Source organism: Chelmon rostratus, chromosome 9 (assembly GCF_017976325.1).
Source record: "Chelmon rostratus isolate fCheRos1 chromosome 9, fCheRos1.pri, whole genome shotgun sequence".
Classification (NCBI taxonomy): Eukaryota; Metazoa; Chordata; class Actinopteri; order Chaetodontiformes; family Chaetodontidae; genus Chelmon; species Chelmon rostratus.
Genome location: NC_055666.1, coordinates 12,051,032 through 12,065,826, shown reverse-complemented (window position 1 = coordinate 12,065,826; position 14,795 = coordinate 12,051,032). Strand labels below are relative to the sequence as shown.

General features: G+C 40.5%; 2 protein-coding genes across 2 annotated transcripts; one reads left to right on the top strand and one right to left on the bottom strand.

Moving 5' to 3' along the window:
• The first annotated feature begins 2,502 nt into the window (after positions 1-2,502).
• zdhhc15b (zinc finger DHHC-type palmitoyltransferase 15b) lies at positions 2,503-9,297 on the top strand. Its single transcript, XM_041944860.1, has 11 exons — positions 2,503-2,638; positions 3,060-3,086; positions 3,197-3,291; positions 3,411-3,531; positions 3,858-3,927; positions 4,278-4,310; positions 4,398-4,518; positions 4,704-4,836; positions 5,019-5,145; positions 5,511-5,629; positions 7,178-9,297. The coding sequence occupies exons 1-11, from the start codon at positions 2,521-2,523 to the stop codon at positions 7,219-7,221; spliced, it is 1,008 nt and encodes a 335-aa protein (XP_041800794.1). The 5' UTR covers positions 2,503-2,520; the 3' UTR covers positions 7,222-9,297.
• Positions 9,222-14,781, bottom strand: uprt (uracil phosphoribosyltransferase (FUR1) homolog (S. cerevisiae)). The gene is made up of 7 exons (XM_041944862.1): positions 14,224-14,781; positions 13,247-13,289; positions 12,878-12,947; positions 12,594-12,656; positions 11,338-11,499; positions 10,696-10,794; positions 9,222-9,638 (listed from the first exon to the last, which is right to left on the bottom strand). The coding sequence occupies exons 1-7, from the start codon at positions 14,454-14,456 to the stop codon at positions 9,532-9,534; spliced, it is 777 nt and encodes a 258-aa protein (XP_041800796.1). The 5' UTR covers positions 14,457-14,781; the 3' UTR covers positions 9,222-9,531.
• Between the last annotated feature and the right edge of the window lie 14 nt (positions 14,782-14,795).

Below are 14,795 nucleotides of genomic sequence, written 5' to 3'. Positions count from 1 at the left end.
AAATTAACTCAGGTAATAATTTGCCCCTTTAGTGAGCACAACATGTTTGGAAAAAGTGTAAACTGATTCTGGATTTGCCACCATATGATCCTCACGGACTTCCTTTACAAAACGACTGGTAGCCTATATCAGCAGAGAGGATGTTAAAATGGACCAACAGTAGTGAAGCTGCTGAAAATGTTTTATTTCACTGTCTTAAACATTTATTTTCTTTATTCTCTTTATTTTTTTTATTTTCTTTATTTATTTATTTTCAACTTTAAGAGTAGTGTCACAGAGCTGTGGAGTCATGTCAACTAATTTTATTTTTATAGTCCACAATCACAAATAGGAAATTTGCCACAGGGGCTTTACAATCTGTAGGGTTTACGCAACCCTCTGCCCTGAGAACCTTTGTGTCAGATAAGGTGAAACTCCAAAAAACCCTTTAATGGGGAAAAATGGATGAAACCTCAAAAAGACCTACAGGGCAGGCATCCCTCTCCCAGGATGGTCAGACATGCAATAAATGTCATGGCGTCAGGTGACAGTTTGGGATTACAGTCCAGTTCCCCTCAACCCACAGTGAGACAAGATGACCTGCCTCTACCCTCACAACTTCAGATTCAATTGTGAGTCATGTAACCTCTAGACATTTTCTGATTGCCTCTCTATTTTGGGATGATTGCAGCAACCTGGCAGAGAACTGCAACTATGAGAGGAGAATTATTTGCAGCTCAGTTCAGTGAGACGAAGAAGCTGTTAGTTACTTTCCAACAAAGTGAGAGAAGTTAGAGACAGTCTGTCCCTATCGGAAGTGAGCAGCTGCCTCTGAACCTCGAATGGCACAGAGCAGCAGAAAGCACGGCCGAATGTTCCATGTCATCAGTCGTTCCTTTATTGGCTTTGGTGTTTTGAGGAGGCAGCGTCACGTCAGGGAAGGCAAAGAAGACAAACAAAGCGAACAGGCAGGGCTGAAACTGACACCCTGGAGACAGTAACACACAATCCTTTTTACCTTCTCTGTGACGTGCGGGAAGCACCTGCAGTGTCCACCTCATGCCTCGAAGGTGTGACAGGAAGCCACCGTGCAAATATCAATCACAAACTGCAGAACTGTCTGACCAAAGAGGTTCACACCAAGGCAAGCAGGAGGAGTGGAGCAGATACCAACACAGCTTGAACAAGCTGAACTATCTCTCTTCATATTTAGTATGTGATATCTTGTAACCTATTAATGTAAAAATATTACACATGTAGATATTTCCATGTCCTCTGTCTAATAAATTGATGTTAAACTACACACACTGTGCTTACCGTTATATGCATGCACTTCCTGCTAATTACACTTTACATGCCCAAATTCTGGGTTTGTTTTTTCCTTTTTTTAAAATAAAGTTTCTTCTGATGGGTTGCTTGTTACTATTTATTGCTGCAATGCACAAAATTACCTCACAGTACCATTAAAGTTTAATTTAATCCAGTCAAATCTCAAGGTTGAGCCGTTTAAGTGTGTAAATCGGGGACGGCAGGGTTGAAAGTAACTCGCTAATGCAGTATTATCGCATTAAATTCAAATAAGGAACAACACAAGATGATGTAATTCACTGAGTGTTTTAAAGGAGAGGGGGAACATTATTATTTATGTTGAAAGCAAATTAACTGCAGCGGTACTCATGGCTTATACTCAAAGAATGCTGATCCAATTTTGCAAAACAATTAAGCGATTTTGTGTGTGTGTGTGTGTGTGTGTGTGCGTGTGTGTGTGGCCTGCGGAGATTTGGGCAGAAATCCAGCGGGTACTATAATCTATAAATGATGTAAACAAGAGCACTTAATTGAAAAAGTGCTCAGTCAAGTCAATCCCTGGTTAAGGCCCTGCTGGGGACCTACTGTATGTTGCTTGTCAAGCCCATCTCTCCCTCCTCATTTCTTTCAGCTCTCTCTCTGCTATCTGATGCACCTGGGTGGCTAGAACTTCGTGGTGGAGTGTGTTGGCCATTAGTGGGGGGACTGGTGCTGAATTCCCCTACTCCTCTTGGCCACATGGCACAGTATTATCAGCAAGACACTGAACTCCAAATAGTTCCCAAGGTGCAGTGTGTATGTGCAGGAATAAAATTAAACTTTTTGCCAAATGAGTGTAATGTAATTCCTTTGTGCTTATAGCTCCACTGGTGGAAGCTTATGCACACACTCAAGAAATGCTCCATAGGATTTTAGATGGAAGATCTTTTATGGCTGTTCTAGGTGAAATCATGTCAGAGCTAGTACAGCAAACCTAATCCTTCATACGTGTGGGTAAAGGTTCTTTTCAGCTGTAACTAAGACGGAGTCATAAGTAGTTAAACATTGACTAATGGGTTTGTAAACAGAATGCAGATAATTTAATGCACTGAACTTGCAATAAAAAATGATCACTAGGTTATCAACTGCACGAGTCTAGCTCCTGGAGTGCGGTGAATCGCTCGCCGATGTCTCTGATGGATAAATCCCAGGAATGGTAGTCGAGCACAGATAAGAACAGAGGTGAGATGGAATATGGCTCTCTCCAGAGGTTTGAGATGCTGTCAAAGGGTTTTCTCTTGGATACCTGTGCTTATAATAACCTCGGTGGTGTTGTGGTCATACTACGCCTACGTCTTTGAGCTTTGTCTTTGTAAGTATGCGAAACTGTGCTCGTTTGTTGTGATTTCGACCGTGTAACTGTAGACATCGCAGATTGCCGCACAGCAGTGTTGACAAAAATATCGTTATAGACCGAGAAGGAGCTAGCAAACTAGGCGGAAGTGGTTTAGGGTGTGCTTTATTTGGTAAATGAGACATTTAACTTTGCTTTTAAAAAAGTGACAGGTAATTAAATTTGTCATTGCCATTAACGTTAAGAGGTAAGCGTTAACTCTGTATTCATACAAAGACTGGCTATTGTTGTGCCTCTTAGCTACAACCTGTCTGGCTAATCGTGTTAGCCGGTAAATGTTCCTCCTTTGATTAACCGAACTAGAGACAGTTTGCTGCACTGTTGCTCGTCTCTGACATCCGGCATGTGTTTTTATTATGCTATTTTCTCATTTTTCTAGTTACACTCACCAACACATTGGAAAAAGGTGAGTTACCCACTAATATTTGTGCTACAAACACGGCGCGCTGCTAAACAATACATAAATTATTATTGTTGTTATTGAAAATAACTGTGACTGTTGTTTTGTGCTTTCAGTCGCCTATCTACTGGTATTTCATGTTTGTTTTATGATGTTCTCCTGGACCTACTGGAAGTCCATATTTACCCCTCCTTCATCACCATGCAAAAAGGTATCCTAAACTGTGAAATATGACAGACTGAACACAATGTCATTGATGTATTGAACCATACAATAGATCTGTGAGACAAAACAAATCTTGTGCTGATCAGGACATCTATGTGGCTCCAGTTTCAGCTGTCATACTCAGACAAGCAAAGATACGAGCTGGAGGAGAGGCCAGATGCTCAGAAGCAAATCCTGGTTGAGATTGCAAAGAAACTGCCCATCTTCACCCGAGCTCAATCTGGAGGCAAGTTGTCCTGTCGAGAAATGTATATGATTCCCATGCAAAGATATGATTCCATATGATGTTACAAACTTATTTGCATTATCTCAAAGCAAGTAACATTAGCCACAGTCCGTCATCTCGCACATAATCTGTGTGTGTTGAAAGCAAGTAGGCTAGGGCAATTAGCTGTGTGTGTGCTCCTCAGCATCCCCATCCAGAGTAATCAGCCAATGTATCGCTTTCATTAGTGCTGATTGCAAAGACCGAGTTCCAGGGTGCAGGAAGTAAGTGAAGGGTAAGCTCAGCTCAAATGTCGTTCACTCAACTGGCCATCCTCTTGTCTTCAGCTATCAGGTTCTGCGACCGCTGCCAGGTACTGAAGCCTGACCGCTGTCACCACTGCTCAGTTTGTGAAACGTAAGTCACTCTTTCCTCCTCAATCCATTCATCTAGAGAGATTACCCTTGGCAAGGGGATATATGTTGGCCAGGACCTGTTGTGATAATTAGAAGGTGTTGCTTTGTTGGCACATTTTTTCTCAGAAAGAGTATCCTAATGATCAATCAGAGCAGAGGTTTACCAAGAGGACTCAGCAGGCCACTGTCAGAATAAGTCTGAAGAAGGTTTCATTAAAAGCTGGACTGGGAGACAAATTGAAATAAGAGTTTCATTCATGATTAAAAATGGTATTAAGATATTTATTGCTTTAACATAGCTGCTATATTGACAAAATGATTTGTGGAAATAAACATGTTTTTCTTTTAAAGGTGTGTCTTGAAGATGGACCACCACTGTCCCTGGTAAGTGGCAACTTAGCCTGTATTTCCCTCTTTACAGCAATTTGTTCATTAATTTTATTCTGACAACAGAATTTCTTTTTCCTTCAGGGTGAACAACTGTGTGGGCTTTTCCAACTACAAGTTCTTCCTGCTTTTCCTCTCCTACTCCATGCTGTACTGTGTATTCATTGCAGCATCAGTCTTTCAGTATTTCCTCAAATTCTGGGTGGTGAGTGTCAGTTAAAATTATTGCTTATGCTCGACATCTGATAGTGGAGTCATATGATGAGTTGCACATAGTCAGCGCTGTTGCAATTCCACAACAACAGAGAACTGGAGCCTCTGTCATGAGTTGTACCTTTTTGAAGCCCACCATTTTATCAAGTTTCTGTCTCTCCTGTTTCTCTCTCCCAGGGGGACTTGCCAAATGGGCCCGCAAAGTTCCATGTACTCTTCCTCATGTTTGTGGCGCTCATGTTCTTCGTCAGTCTCATGTTCCTCTTTGGCTATCACTGCTGGTTGGTGGCCAAAAACAGATCCACTTTAGGTGAGGGCTCACAAATCTATCAGAAAACCCCTTCGTTCTGGTCATTAAGCTGCTCTCTCACTACCTAAATGCCATGAATTATTTGCTGGGAGGAGCTCTTGTGATATGAATGCGGGTCCTTTGTAAAAGTAGGCGTGACGAATTGAATCACAAAGACATATTGTTGTTTTTCCTGTTCTCAGAGGCCTTCTCAGCTCCTGTTTTTGTTACCGGACCAGACAGAAATGGCTTCAATGTCGGCATACGTAGAAACCTGCAGCAGGTGTTTGGAGAGGATCGGAGACTGTGGTTCATCCCCGTCTTCACAAGGTGAGTTTGATGTCATCAGCAAGTTAAAATGCATAATTTGCTGATTCTCCTCCTGTTGCCCATTTTTCAACAATGCTGCTCTTTTTGCATTTGTAATGTATTTGATTTGTGATAGACACAGAACTAAAATACAGAATCAGAAGATCCATACAACATAAATGCCCATAATAATCAAGGTCACAGGGATATGGATAGTTGACAGGATGGACAAAATAAATTTGACTGCCTGCAGAATACAGAGTTGTTTTACATGTCGCAGCATTGGTAAAAGTGTAGAATGAGGGACGGGATCAGGGGATGGGAGTAGGTAATGGTCACAGTTTCTTAACTAGCTTCCATTTTCTTTTGTGTGATGAACACGTCAGCCAAGGGAATGGTCACTACTTCCCCTTGAAGAATCGGAGTTCTGAATCCCACAACCCCTTATTAGCTAATGAGGATATGTGGGAAGAGTCAGATGACGACTCTGAGGAAGGAAGCCTGGGTGAGTCATTTTAATTTTGTCATATGCATATTTATACTTCCACATGTTCTCTGTAGTTCCATATAATTCAAGCTGCTTCTCTGTATTTTATAACGGAATCAGTAGCTTTCTGCATTGAGTGTAAATATTTATTTTTTAAGTTTAGTGTTTCACTACAGTCAATACAACACCTAATTCACAGGAAATATGGATTTTATGAAAATATGGATTTTAAACTTTCAAAAACTACAGTACTGTGTGTTTGATTTGTACGACTAAAAAACTGAATTTGAATATGTGCTTCTTGTTTCTTCGCGCTTCTATACACTGTGATTGTATTTGCAACAAAAGCTTTTTCCAACCACCACAATGTTAACATGATTTGAAAACTTGGCTTTTGAAAGAGTTTGTAATTCAGCACAAAATAGCAATAGTGCTGTAACTACTTTCAATGACACTACATATTAGTAAGGTGAATTTCAAACAAGGTGCAAATCTTAACAGGTCTTATGAGCTGCTTAATGTCCCTCTATAATGACCATAGTCTTAATAGCATACCCAGTCCTGTTATTGAGGTTAATAAGCTACAGTGATAATGCACTAAAAAACAAAATAGTTATTAATGCACTTGTCTTCACAAGAAATGTGGGCTGCATTATTATTACCACTACAAACCGGATGTATCTGCCACATAATACCAGAGAGAAAATACTACTGACGACTCAACCACACATCACAGACGTTGTTGGCACAGCTCACATGACCTTACCACGCAGTCAGTTACTGTGTTTAAATTACTTTGCACTTAAACTTGTAGCGAGGCTGTAAAATTAAATGGCAAATGCAGTGATCTCTTTCACTATCCTCTCAAGCTTGACATGGATTTTCCTTCCAAATCAAGTTTTCTATATCCCACATGAACATGAAAATCAACTGAAAAAAACAAAATAACAACCAAAAAAAAACCATGTTGAGAATTTAAAAAATTATTGAGATAAATTCTGATTAAACTCTAAAATGCAACATAAGTGCCTTAGTTGTTAGCAATTTCTTTTTCAAAGCCTCAGTAGCATGTTATGAATATGACACCAACTTGTTTTGTTTGTGCTCACTTGATTTCTCCAGTTCCAAAATAAAAATGCACCAGCAAATGCAGTTGATCTGGATCCATCTTACAACAGATTTTTCCGCAACTCAGTTTTCCGGTTGCACACCTAAAAGCAACAAGTATCTTCTGGTGAAAGTCACCTTCCAGCACCTACCGTAAGAAGTTAGAAGGACACAGTTTGTCACCTCGGAGGAAAAAGGCTCAGAGACATGATCGCTATAATGACACAAGCAAATCTGCATTCATTTGCATTTAAACTTGCATGCTCAGATTCAGTGATGGGTAGGCACTGATCTCCTCCTGCAAGAGTTTGCTGTGTTTGGATTCCAAACAAAATACTCTGCTACCACCTGGTGGTCATGTGCAACACAATGTTAACAACTGTGTGAGCTGAATCAGTTACAGCAAACACTGAGAAAAATAATGCATACTGAAATTTCTTTTTGTTTTTTTCATTTCAGTTGAAGACCAAGACCCCTCTGTTACCATAGAGATGGAGGAATAGAATTTAATGTAAGGACAAGTTACACTGGTACAGAGGATGTATATTAATATCGCACGCACTGTGTACCACGAGGCAAATGCATTCCAAATCATGTGGATGTTCAGACACAAAAAAATCTTAAGGGGGCCAAACGTGTGGATTAAAGCCTGCATTTGGACTGTCATTGCCACTTTTACATAATGATGTAAAGAGGAACTCACTGGACAACCACCTCTCCTCACCTCTCATGGACAACAGGGTCAGTTTGATTCGGAACAAACCCGTCAAATATTACCTTGCGCACAAAGAGACAACTGCTATTTACTGTACCATGGCGGCATATTTCCCTCTGATTGTTCATCTCAAGGCACTGGCCTCTGTGGGATTATAAATTGTTGTTAATTGGGAAGGTTGTAAGGCACTGTACTAGTTAGCCTCTGTTTCAATGTTGGGCTGTGACTTTACAGTGTTGCATCTTAGAACTTGATGTGTGACCTCACACCCATAATGCTCCAGAGGTATCCGGTAGTGATTCAGTTGTCTGGCCTCTACCAGTTTGGGTCATGCAGCATATTAACATAGATTTTTTTTTAATAAGTGAACATAAACATATTAGAATACCTGACTTAACCTTCGCCTTATTCATATATTTATTCTGTTGTTTTGGGAGTCCATTTCTCCTAAGAATGTATCTAGCACCTGCTTGCGAGTAGACTGTGCCAACATTTTGGGCACCTGTTTGCGAAAGAACATCTCACATGCTTTATCTCAGCATTAGTAATAATGAGTAAAAATGCCATTAATAATGTCTGATCAGCATGTAATACACAGAAAACTAGCATAAAGTTGTAGCTTTGCTTCACAGCTACAGTTCATTATGTTTGAAAAGGAATGCTTAAATCTCAACCAGAGTATTATAGCAATTAATCATATTTTTTCAGTGGAGTAATATCCTGAATATATTGTATATCATGGCTTCAACGATGTTGGCTTCATTGCTAATTTACAAAATGCAGTTTGAATTTTTTTTTTTATCTGGGATGAGCATACAAGATATACTGTGAAAGACCTTTTTAAATAAAATGATCACAATCTTGTTTTCTAGCATATCAGCCATCCCCAGTATGATTAAACTTCTGTGTTGATGCAAAGTGAGAGGAAATCAGCGTTCATCATGGGCACAAAATCGCACATAGGAGAGGACGTGGGTTTTCTGTCTGTAACTGTACATGTATATAATGCCTGATCCTCATCCACTGGTTGGTGGAGGTCAGCGGTCCTCTGCAATACGATGTTCTAAATTTTTTCTACCTGTGTTTATGTATTTTGAAAATTTTAATACCAACGAAACAGATTCTCCTCATTGAGACTGTCTGGTTTATGGACTTATGTATTTAGCCAGTGTGCTTAGTTGAAAACCATTTTTCTGTGACTGAGTTCACCCATTTATTCACTATGAGGAGGGAGTTGGGCCTTTATCAAAGCTTGATGCTGTATGATCTTGACACTTTAACTTGCTTCATCAGATCTGTTTTTCTACTATGTTGGGAAAGCCAAATCAAATGCTGCTCATGTCTAAGAAATTTGTATCATAACATACACAACTCATTTATTCATTAAAGCTGTGTGTCCTTTTTATCCGAGGTATGATTCAGTGTTTGAAAGCATGTATAAAACATTAGGAAAGATGTGGATGTTGAGTGTTCATGTAGTCTTGTGTCTATTTATTGTTCTAATGTTCAGCTATTTTCTTGTGTATTAAGTTTACTGATTCATAACTGCTGCAGGCAGTGTCTGTATATTATGCTTCATGAAGTGACACTTAAACTATTGAAGCGACTGTGCTTTTATCATGTAGTAGGATATTTAAAACATGAGGACAAATTCTACCCAGTTTGCAGACAGGAGTTCAATATTGCTAAAGCACATACAGACACATACATATGATCCCTTTTGTGGCGCTTCCCTTTTTCAACACCTCTGAACCACCAAAAGTACAGATACTGTTTGATTTGCGGTTCTGTCTGTTAACAAATATAAAGTCTTTATTTTCCATCAGTTGTTGTAACATGCAAAATAAAATGATCCAAGTTGAACTCTTTATATTGTTCGCTGTTGCCTTCTTTCTATAACATTAGTATACACAGCAAAAATGCATGATAATAAATACAACTGATCAGATTCGTAATTTTCTACCAAGTTTAGGAGCTTTGGAGACAAAGTAGCAGTATTTGGCACAACAAGGAGAACATGAGATACATTTAAATGAACAGGACAAAATGCGTATACTCAAAGCAGTTTGTAGATCATGTTCCTCAGGTTGTCCTCGGTTTAGTCAGTGCCAAAGTACCTCTGTCCAAAATGTGTCGGAGCCACTGGATGAACCTCTGTGGTCAGGATGGTGATATCTGGGAACTCCTGGATTATAGATTTGGCTCCTAGGAGAAAAGTAAAAAGCATGATGCTATGGGTGGAGCGTTGAAGGTATCCAGAGATATCCAGCAATAGTGCTGCTGTTAGGAATTAGTAAAAAATAGTGGCTGAAAGTGAAGCAAATCCAGCTTGAGAAACTAAAAGACAAATCAAACATATTTTCTGTGTTACAGTTACGGTAAAATGTGGTAGACATCATTGTCCCCCGAGGATGAATCCTGTTGGCTTTGGTGATCAAGTGACTTTTTGTTAAATGCTGTACGTTTTCAACTTGCTATTCACATAAGTACTTGACTGGCTGCTTCAAAAGCTAGCGACCACGCCTGTCCTCCTCAGCTGTACTGTACATACAGCTGAGTCATGTCAGCTCTATTTTTACAGCCCAAAATCCCAAATCACAATTCACCTCAAGGGGTTTTACAATGTGCACAGCATACAATACCATCTACCGTTAGTCCCTTGTTTCAAATGAGGAACCCCCCCCACAAAAAAAACCAAACAAACAAACATTGTAACTGGGAAAAATGGAAGAAACCTCAGAATAGTAACAGAGGAGGCATCCCTCCACAAAGACGGCCAGGCCTGGGACAGACTAACCAGTCAATTATTAAACATAATGAGTTAAACATTTTTGTAGTGAGGCTGGTGTGACAGGAACGTCTATGGGGTTAACAAAATCAACAGGTTTCATCCTCTTTGGAGCATTAAAGGGCTTACAAAAAATGTTCGGTTACATGCCCCTCAGATTTCAGTATTCCTTGTGTTTAAGTGGAAATTTTGGTTTGATGACAACACCAGAAGAAAGGACAGGGATTAAATAAAACTTAAAAACTAATTTTCTGCTTTGTTCACTCATTTAAAACCACTGTTGCTGAACTGCTAAGCAGATCAGCGGTGCCACTGAACAGCACTGTGTTTACCAGCAGTACACTGTATGAAGACAATGATACAGCAGGACCAGGACTGGGGAGGAGATTGGAGACTAACTGTGTGATCTGGAGGGTCAACAAAAGTAAATTGGTGGAGAGCTGCGGATGCAGTGAACTGGCTGTGGTGGTATACCGTGAGGCGTGGAGAAGAGGCTGAGGAGGATAATATGTCTGGGCTGGACTCCGTGCTCTATCAGCACCCTCACCGCCTCAATCACAGTGTTCCCTGTACCTGCAGACACACAACATTTAGGCTCCAAGTCTGACAATATCACTCTATTTACCGACATGAAAAACAATGTGCAAATTTAAACTGATGCATTTCAGCATGCTAGTATCTAGAAAAGGTACTGAGCTGTGTGATCTGCCCATGATTCTGGGCACCTTCAACCCGGTTCGGTCACCATCATATTTTTTCATAAACTGAGAGCAGAAAATGCTGCTTTGTGACACTGGGAAACCAGGGCTATTAAGATGCTATTTTTGTTAGCCCTCATTATGCTATTCAGCAGCATGGTGGCTATCTCCCAGGCAGTGTATAATTTCCCCCATGAGAGCTATAATTATCAGAACAGTGTGAATGGGCCGGTATGATATGGAAATGCAGACATGGTGGTGAAGGTCAACTCAGGGGAGATTTCTCAAAATGAATAAATACATGAAACTGTTTTTGCATTTGCACAAAAATAGACGTCTCTTGACATTTACGTGCAACTAAGAGAGGTAAACTGGACTCATCAATAAGGTAAACTGTGCCCAGCTGTTTGTTACTTACTAAGGATGGGGTACATCAGCAGCACTTTTCTTCTGTACACGTCTGGAGGGAACTTGGCATAGTAGACCTTGGCTTTCTGTGTCTCCTCGTCACTCTGGATGAGGATCTTGCCAATCCGGATGGAGCGGCAGCAGTCCCGGAGACCCTGCTCCATGGCTTCGCCTGTGAGGGGAGACACATAGGAGCACAATGTTTATAGTAATAAACAGTATTTTTACTATTCTTAGATGTTTTTGCTTCCCTTGTAAACACAGCACAGGTAAACACTGGTTGAGGGCCAGGTGATTTTCTTCCCCAGTGATTCAGCTGTACAGCCTTGGGTTGAAAATCTGATTGTAGATCTGTTTTTTTTTTCATAGCTTCAGTAGCTTTGATACCGAATATACAATTAATGGAGATCATATCGTTTTAAACATGTGGTACTGAAAAAGTATCCAAGTATCGACACTTTTGACAACCTCGCCTTATGTTAGGGATAGGAGTCACCAGAGGGCCTCTGATTATCACAGTGCTTGTACAGCTCAGTTTTGCTGCAATTCCCTTTTGGTTAATGGCATGCTGAACATTTGCCATTTTTAAATTTCAGCATCAAATAATGACAAAATGTGATGTCAAAATAGTTTTTGTCTGATATGGTCCTGCATATTTCATTCAGTTCATCTTGTCTCTACAAATGTGACCGTCATGAGACAGAATGAAGGACGCTCGTCAAAAAAGAAAGCTTAAACTCTGCACACAAAGTGAAAAAAGTATCGCAGATACAGGTGTGTGTGTTGCCTTTAAGGCATAATATTTGATCTAACAGGCCAACATTTTACATTTTATGCCCTAGCAGTACTGTCATGAAAGGATGATACAGGTATTGCAATAAATGCATTAGGTTTTGCATTTGACAGCGATAACTATCTAATTAAATCTGAGGGGGAACGCAAGAGTCCTGTCCACTGATCGTGATGCCTTCAGAGAACATGCTCTGAAAGGAGCAGCACTGCATCGGTCTCAAGGCATAACATTATTCTATTGTATCATTTAGTATTCAAGTTATCAATCGACTTCACTGAGAGAAAGGAACTGACTGCTGATAAAAAATGTTTGATCCAGAGCACACAATAGCCTGGCATGATGAATACCTGCAGAACAGAATTTACAGCACAAGTGCAGTCGGCACAAATCACACATGCACGGAAGACATAAAACATGCCCTTACAAAGGAAAGACTCTAATTTGGTAGGTGAGCTACAGCAGGTTTAACTTACCACTCCTCATTATGCTGACTCCACAGTTGCCTCTTTCAAACTTGACACCTTCATACTTGTACCCTGAGGGAAAAAAATGAAGCAGGGACGTTCACAAATGTAGCTGCTCGGAACAAGCTGGAGGTAAAACACCGGATGGGAGCCCGTCACTTATTTTTGCATTTGCGTTCTCATAATTGGCCAGCTCTATCCAGCCTGCTCCAGGGGAATCTTAGATGTTGGAGTTCAGATTCTGAGTCCAACCTTTAAATTTAAACTTTGTTATTAGAGAAAGAGATGCTCGCCTGTTGGTGTGGTCACGGTGCACTCTGAGTAGGGGAGCTGATTCAGACCCTCTTCAACGACTAGTCTGATCTGTTGTTGGAGAAAAAAAGAAGCAAACATAATGGTTTCCAACACTTGTGGGGACATTACACAGACTTACATTCATGTCCTGTAGACTTATCTGAACCATAACCGCTACTTGCCTAAATCTAACTTTTACCCTGACCTTAACCCAAGTCTCCACCCCAAAATGTTATGATTTATGTTATGGGGTCCAGCATTTTGGTGTCCATGAGCTTCCAGTGGTAGAACCCCACAAATCTAGAAAAAACAGTATCACACATGCACACACTTGTAGTACTGTATGCAGTATCATGTCATGATCTTACCAGTCGGTCAGCACAAAACACAAAGTCTCCTCTGCTGGTTGTCCTGAAAATATGAACATATGAACATTACAAACATTTGATTAGATCACTACTGTTCATTTCACTAGGGATACACCAAACCCACTTTTCCTCTCATTTTATGATCCATAAATGTAGGGTATTAGCAGATACTGGGCACTGATCCTACACCTGTGATCTCTTTCAGTTTAAAATCTTAAACCTGACCTCACTGTGTTGTACTGACTGGGATCATTCCTCTATGTGTAAGGTAAGGTCGAATGAGGCTGTGACCACACAAAACTAATAATCTTTGGATGCTTGTGCAAAATTTTAATGATATGACTTGAGAGGGTTTATAAAATTGTGTAGCTGAAATTATTATTTCTCACAACAGTTAATAAGTAACAGCATTTAACCTCTCAAAACCTTTCATTTCCCCTTCAAGAAGCTTTAAGGTTGGGAATTGATTTTATTCTGCGCTGTCTTGAGAATCGCGCATTGATGTATATCCTTTATCAGCTTCATTGAAGCCATATGATGTTCACACAGAGAAAAATATTACTCAAACTGCATCATTCCATCAAAAGGAAGGATTCTAGACAATTTTCCCCACATTCAGCCTGATATATTTGGCATCGTTGTAAACTTTGGGACGCCCACTGAATATTGAAATAAAGATCTGTGAGTTTAAAGGATGTTTGGCTGCAAAGATGGGGCATCACTACTTTAAACAAACCAACAGCCATATGGATTATTCTAAATTAGGCCCAGAAGACACATCAATATACTGTATATCTGATACAGTTAATATGAGGTTGGGCTGTATAGGATTTTAGTTATGATACAGCATGTGAGTATCTAACGTTTTGTCTTGACATTGAACTCGAGGTATTCGCTCCTTAATTTTATAACACTTTGTATCGCAACCTCCAGACTTGTTGTGGCCTGCATGTGAAGACAGAAGAGTGGGGACTCACTTGTCTCTGATTATAGTCTGTAACTCACGGATCTGGTCATTCAGAGGGAGCAGTTTAAGCTGAGGTCCCAGGCCATCTTGGCTGACAGGCTGTGTGGTGGCATCAGATGGTTCAGGGTTGGACAGCACCGCAGGCACGCTGCTGCTGCTGTTGTTGTTTGCAAATCGTACTTGCTTCATTGGATGCTCCTGGCCACTGCTGACATTGTTCAGTTGCTGATTGTGGCATGGCATCCTGAGTACGAGATTGAGGGTCTTCCCTTAAAACTATGCTAAAGCCAGATGGCGTTTCCTGACAGAGCGACCCACTTGCTGACGGTTTGCCCGCTGCCTCACAAAGACAACGTGTTCTTCCTTTAGCTTCGACTCTTGTTTTGAAGTGAAAGTCTCCGATTCACGCGGCTAACTTCACCGCACAGAGACTGTCCATTAACACCACATTAACAGACCTTCAAAATACTTACTCACGTCGTGTTAAAAACAAACTAGCGGCTAATATATCCACAGAAATACACAGTCGAGTAAAGCTGCTTGCTTGCTAGCCCTGACACTGACAGCGTTGACGAAGGCCGG

Excerpts from the sequence above, each read along its gene's own strand:
- zdhhc15b (XM_041944860.1), top strand. The coding sequence starts at position 2,521 with ATGGCTCTCTCCAGAGGTTTGAGATGCTGTCAAAGGGTTTTCTCTTGG. Across the intron at positions 2,639-3,059 it reads CGTCTTTGAGCTTTGTCTTT|TTACACTCACCAACACATTG; the intron begins GTAAGTATGCGA and ends TCATTTTTCTAG. Across the intron at positions 3,532-3,857 it reads CACCCGAGCTCAATCTGGAG|CTATCAGGTTCTGCGACCGC; the intron begins GCAAGTTGTCCT and ends TCTTGTCTTCAG.
- uprt (XM_041944862.1), bottom strand. The coding sequence starts at position 14,456 with ATGCCATGCCACAATCAGCAACTGAACAATGTCAGCAGTGGCCAGGAG. Across the intron at positions 12,657-12,877 it reads CACCGTGACCACACCAACAG|GGTACAAGTATGAAGGTGTC; the intron begins GCGAGCATCTCT and ends TTTTTCCCTCAG. Across the intron at positions 11,500-12,593 it reads AGTCAGCATAATGAGGAGTG|GCGAAGCCATGGAGCAGGGT; the intron begins GTAAGTTAAACC and ends CTCCCCTCACAG.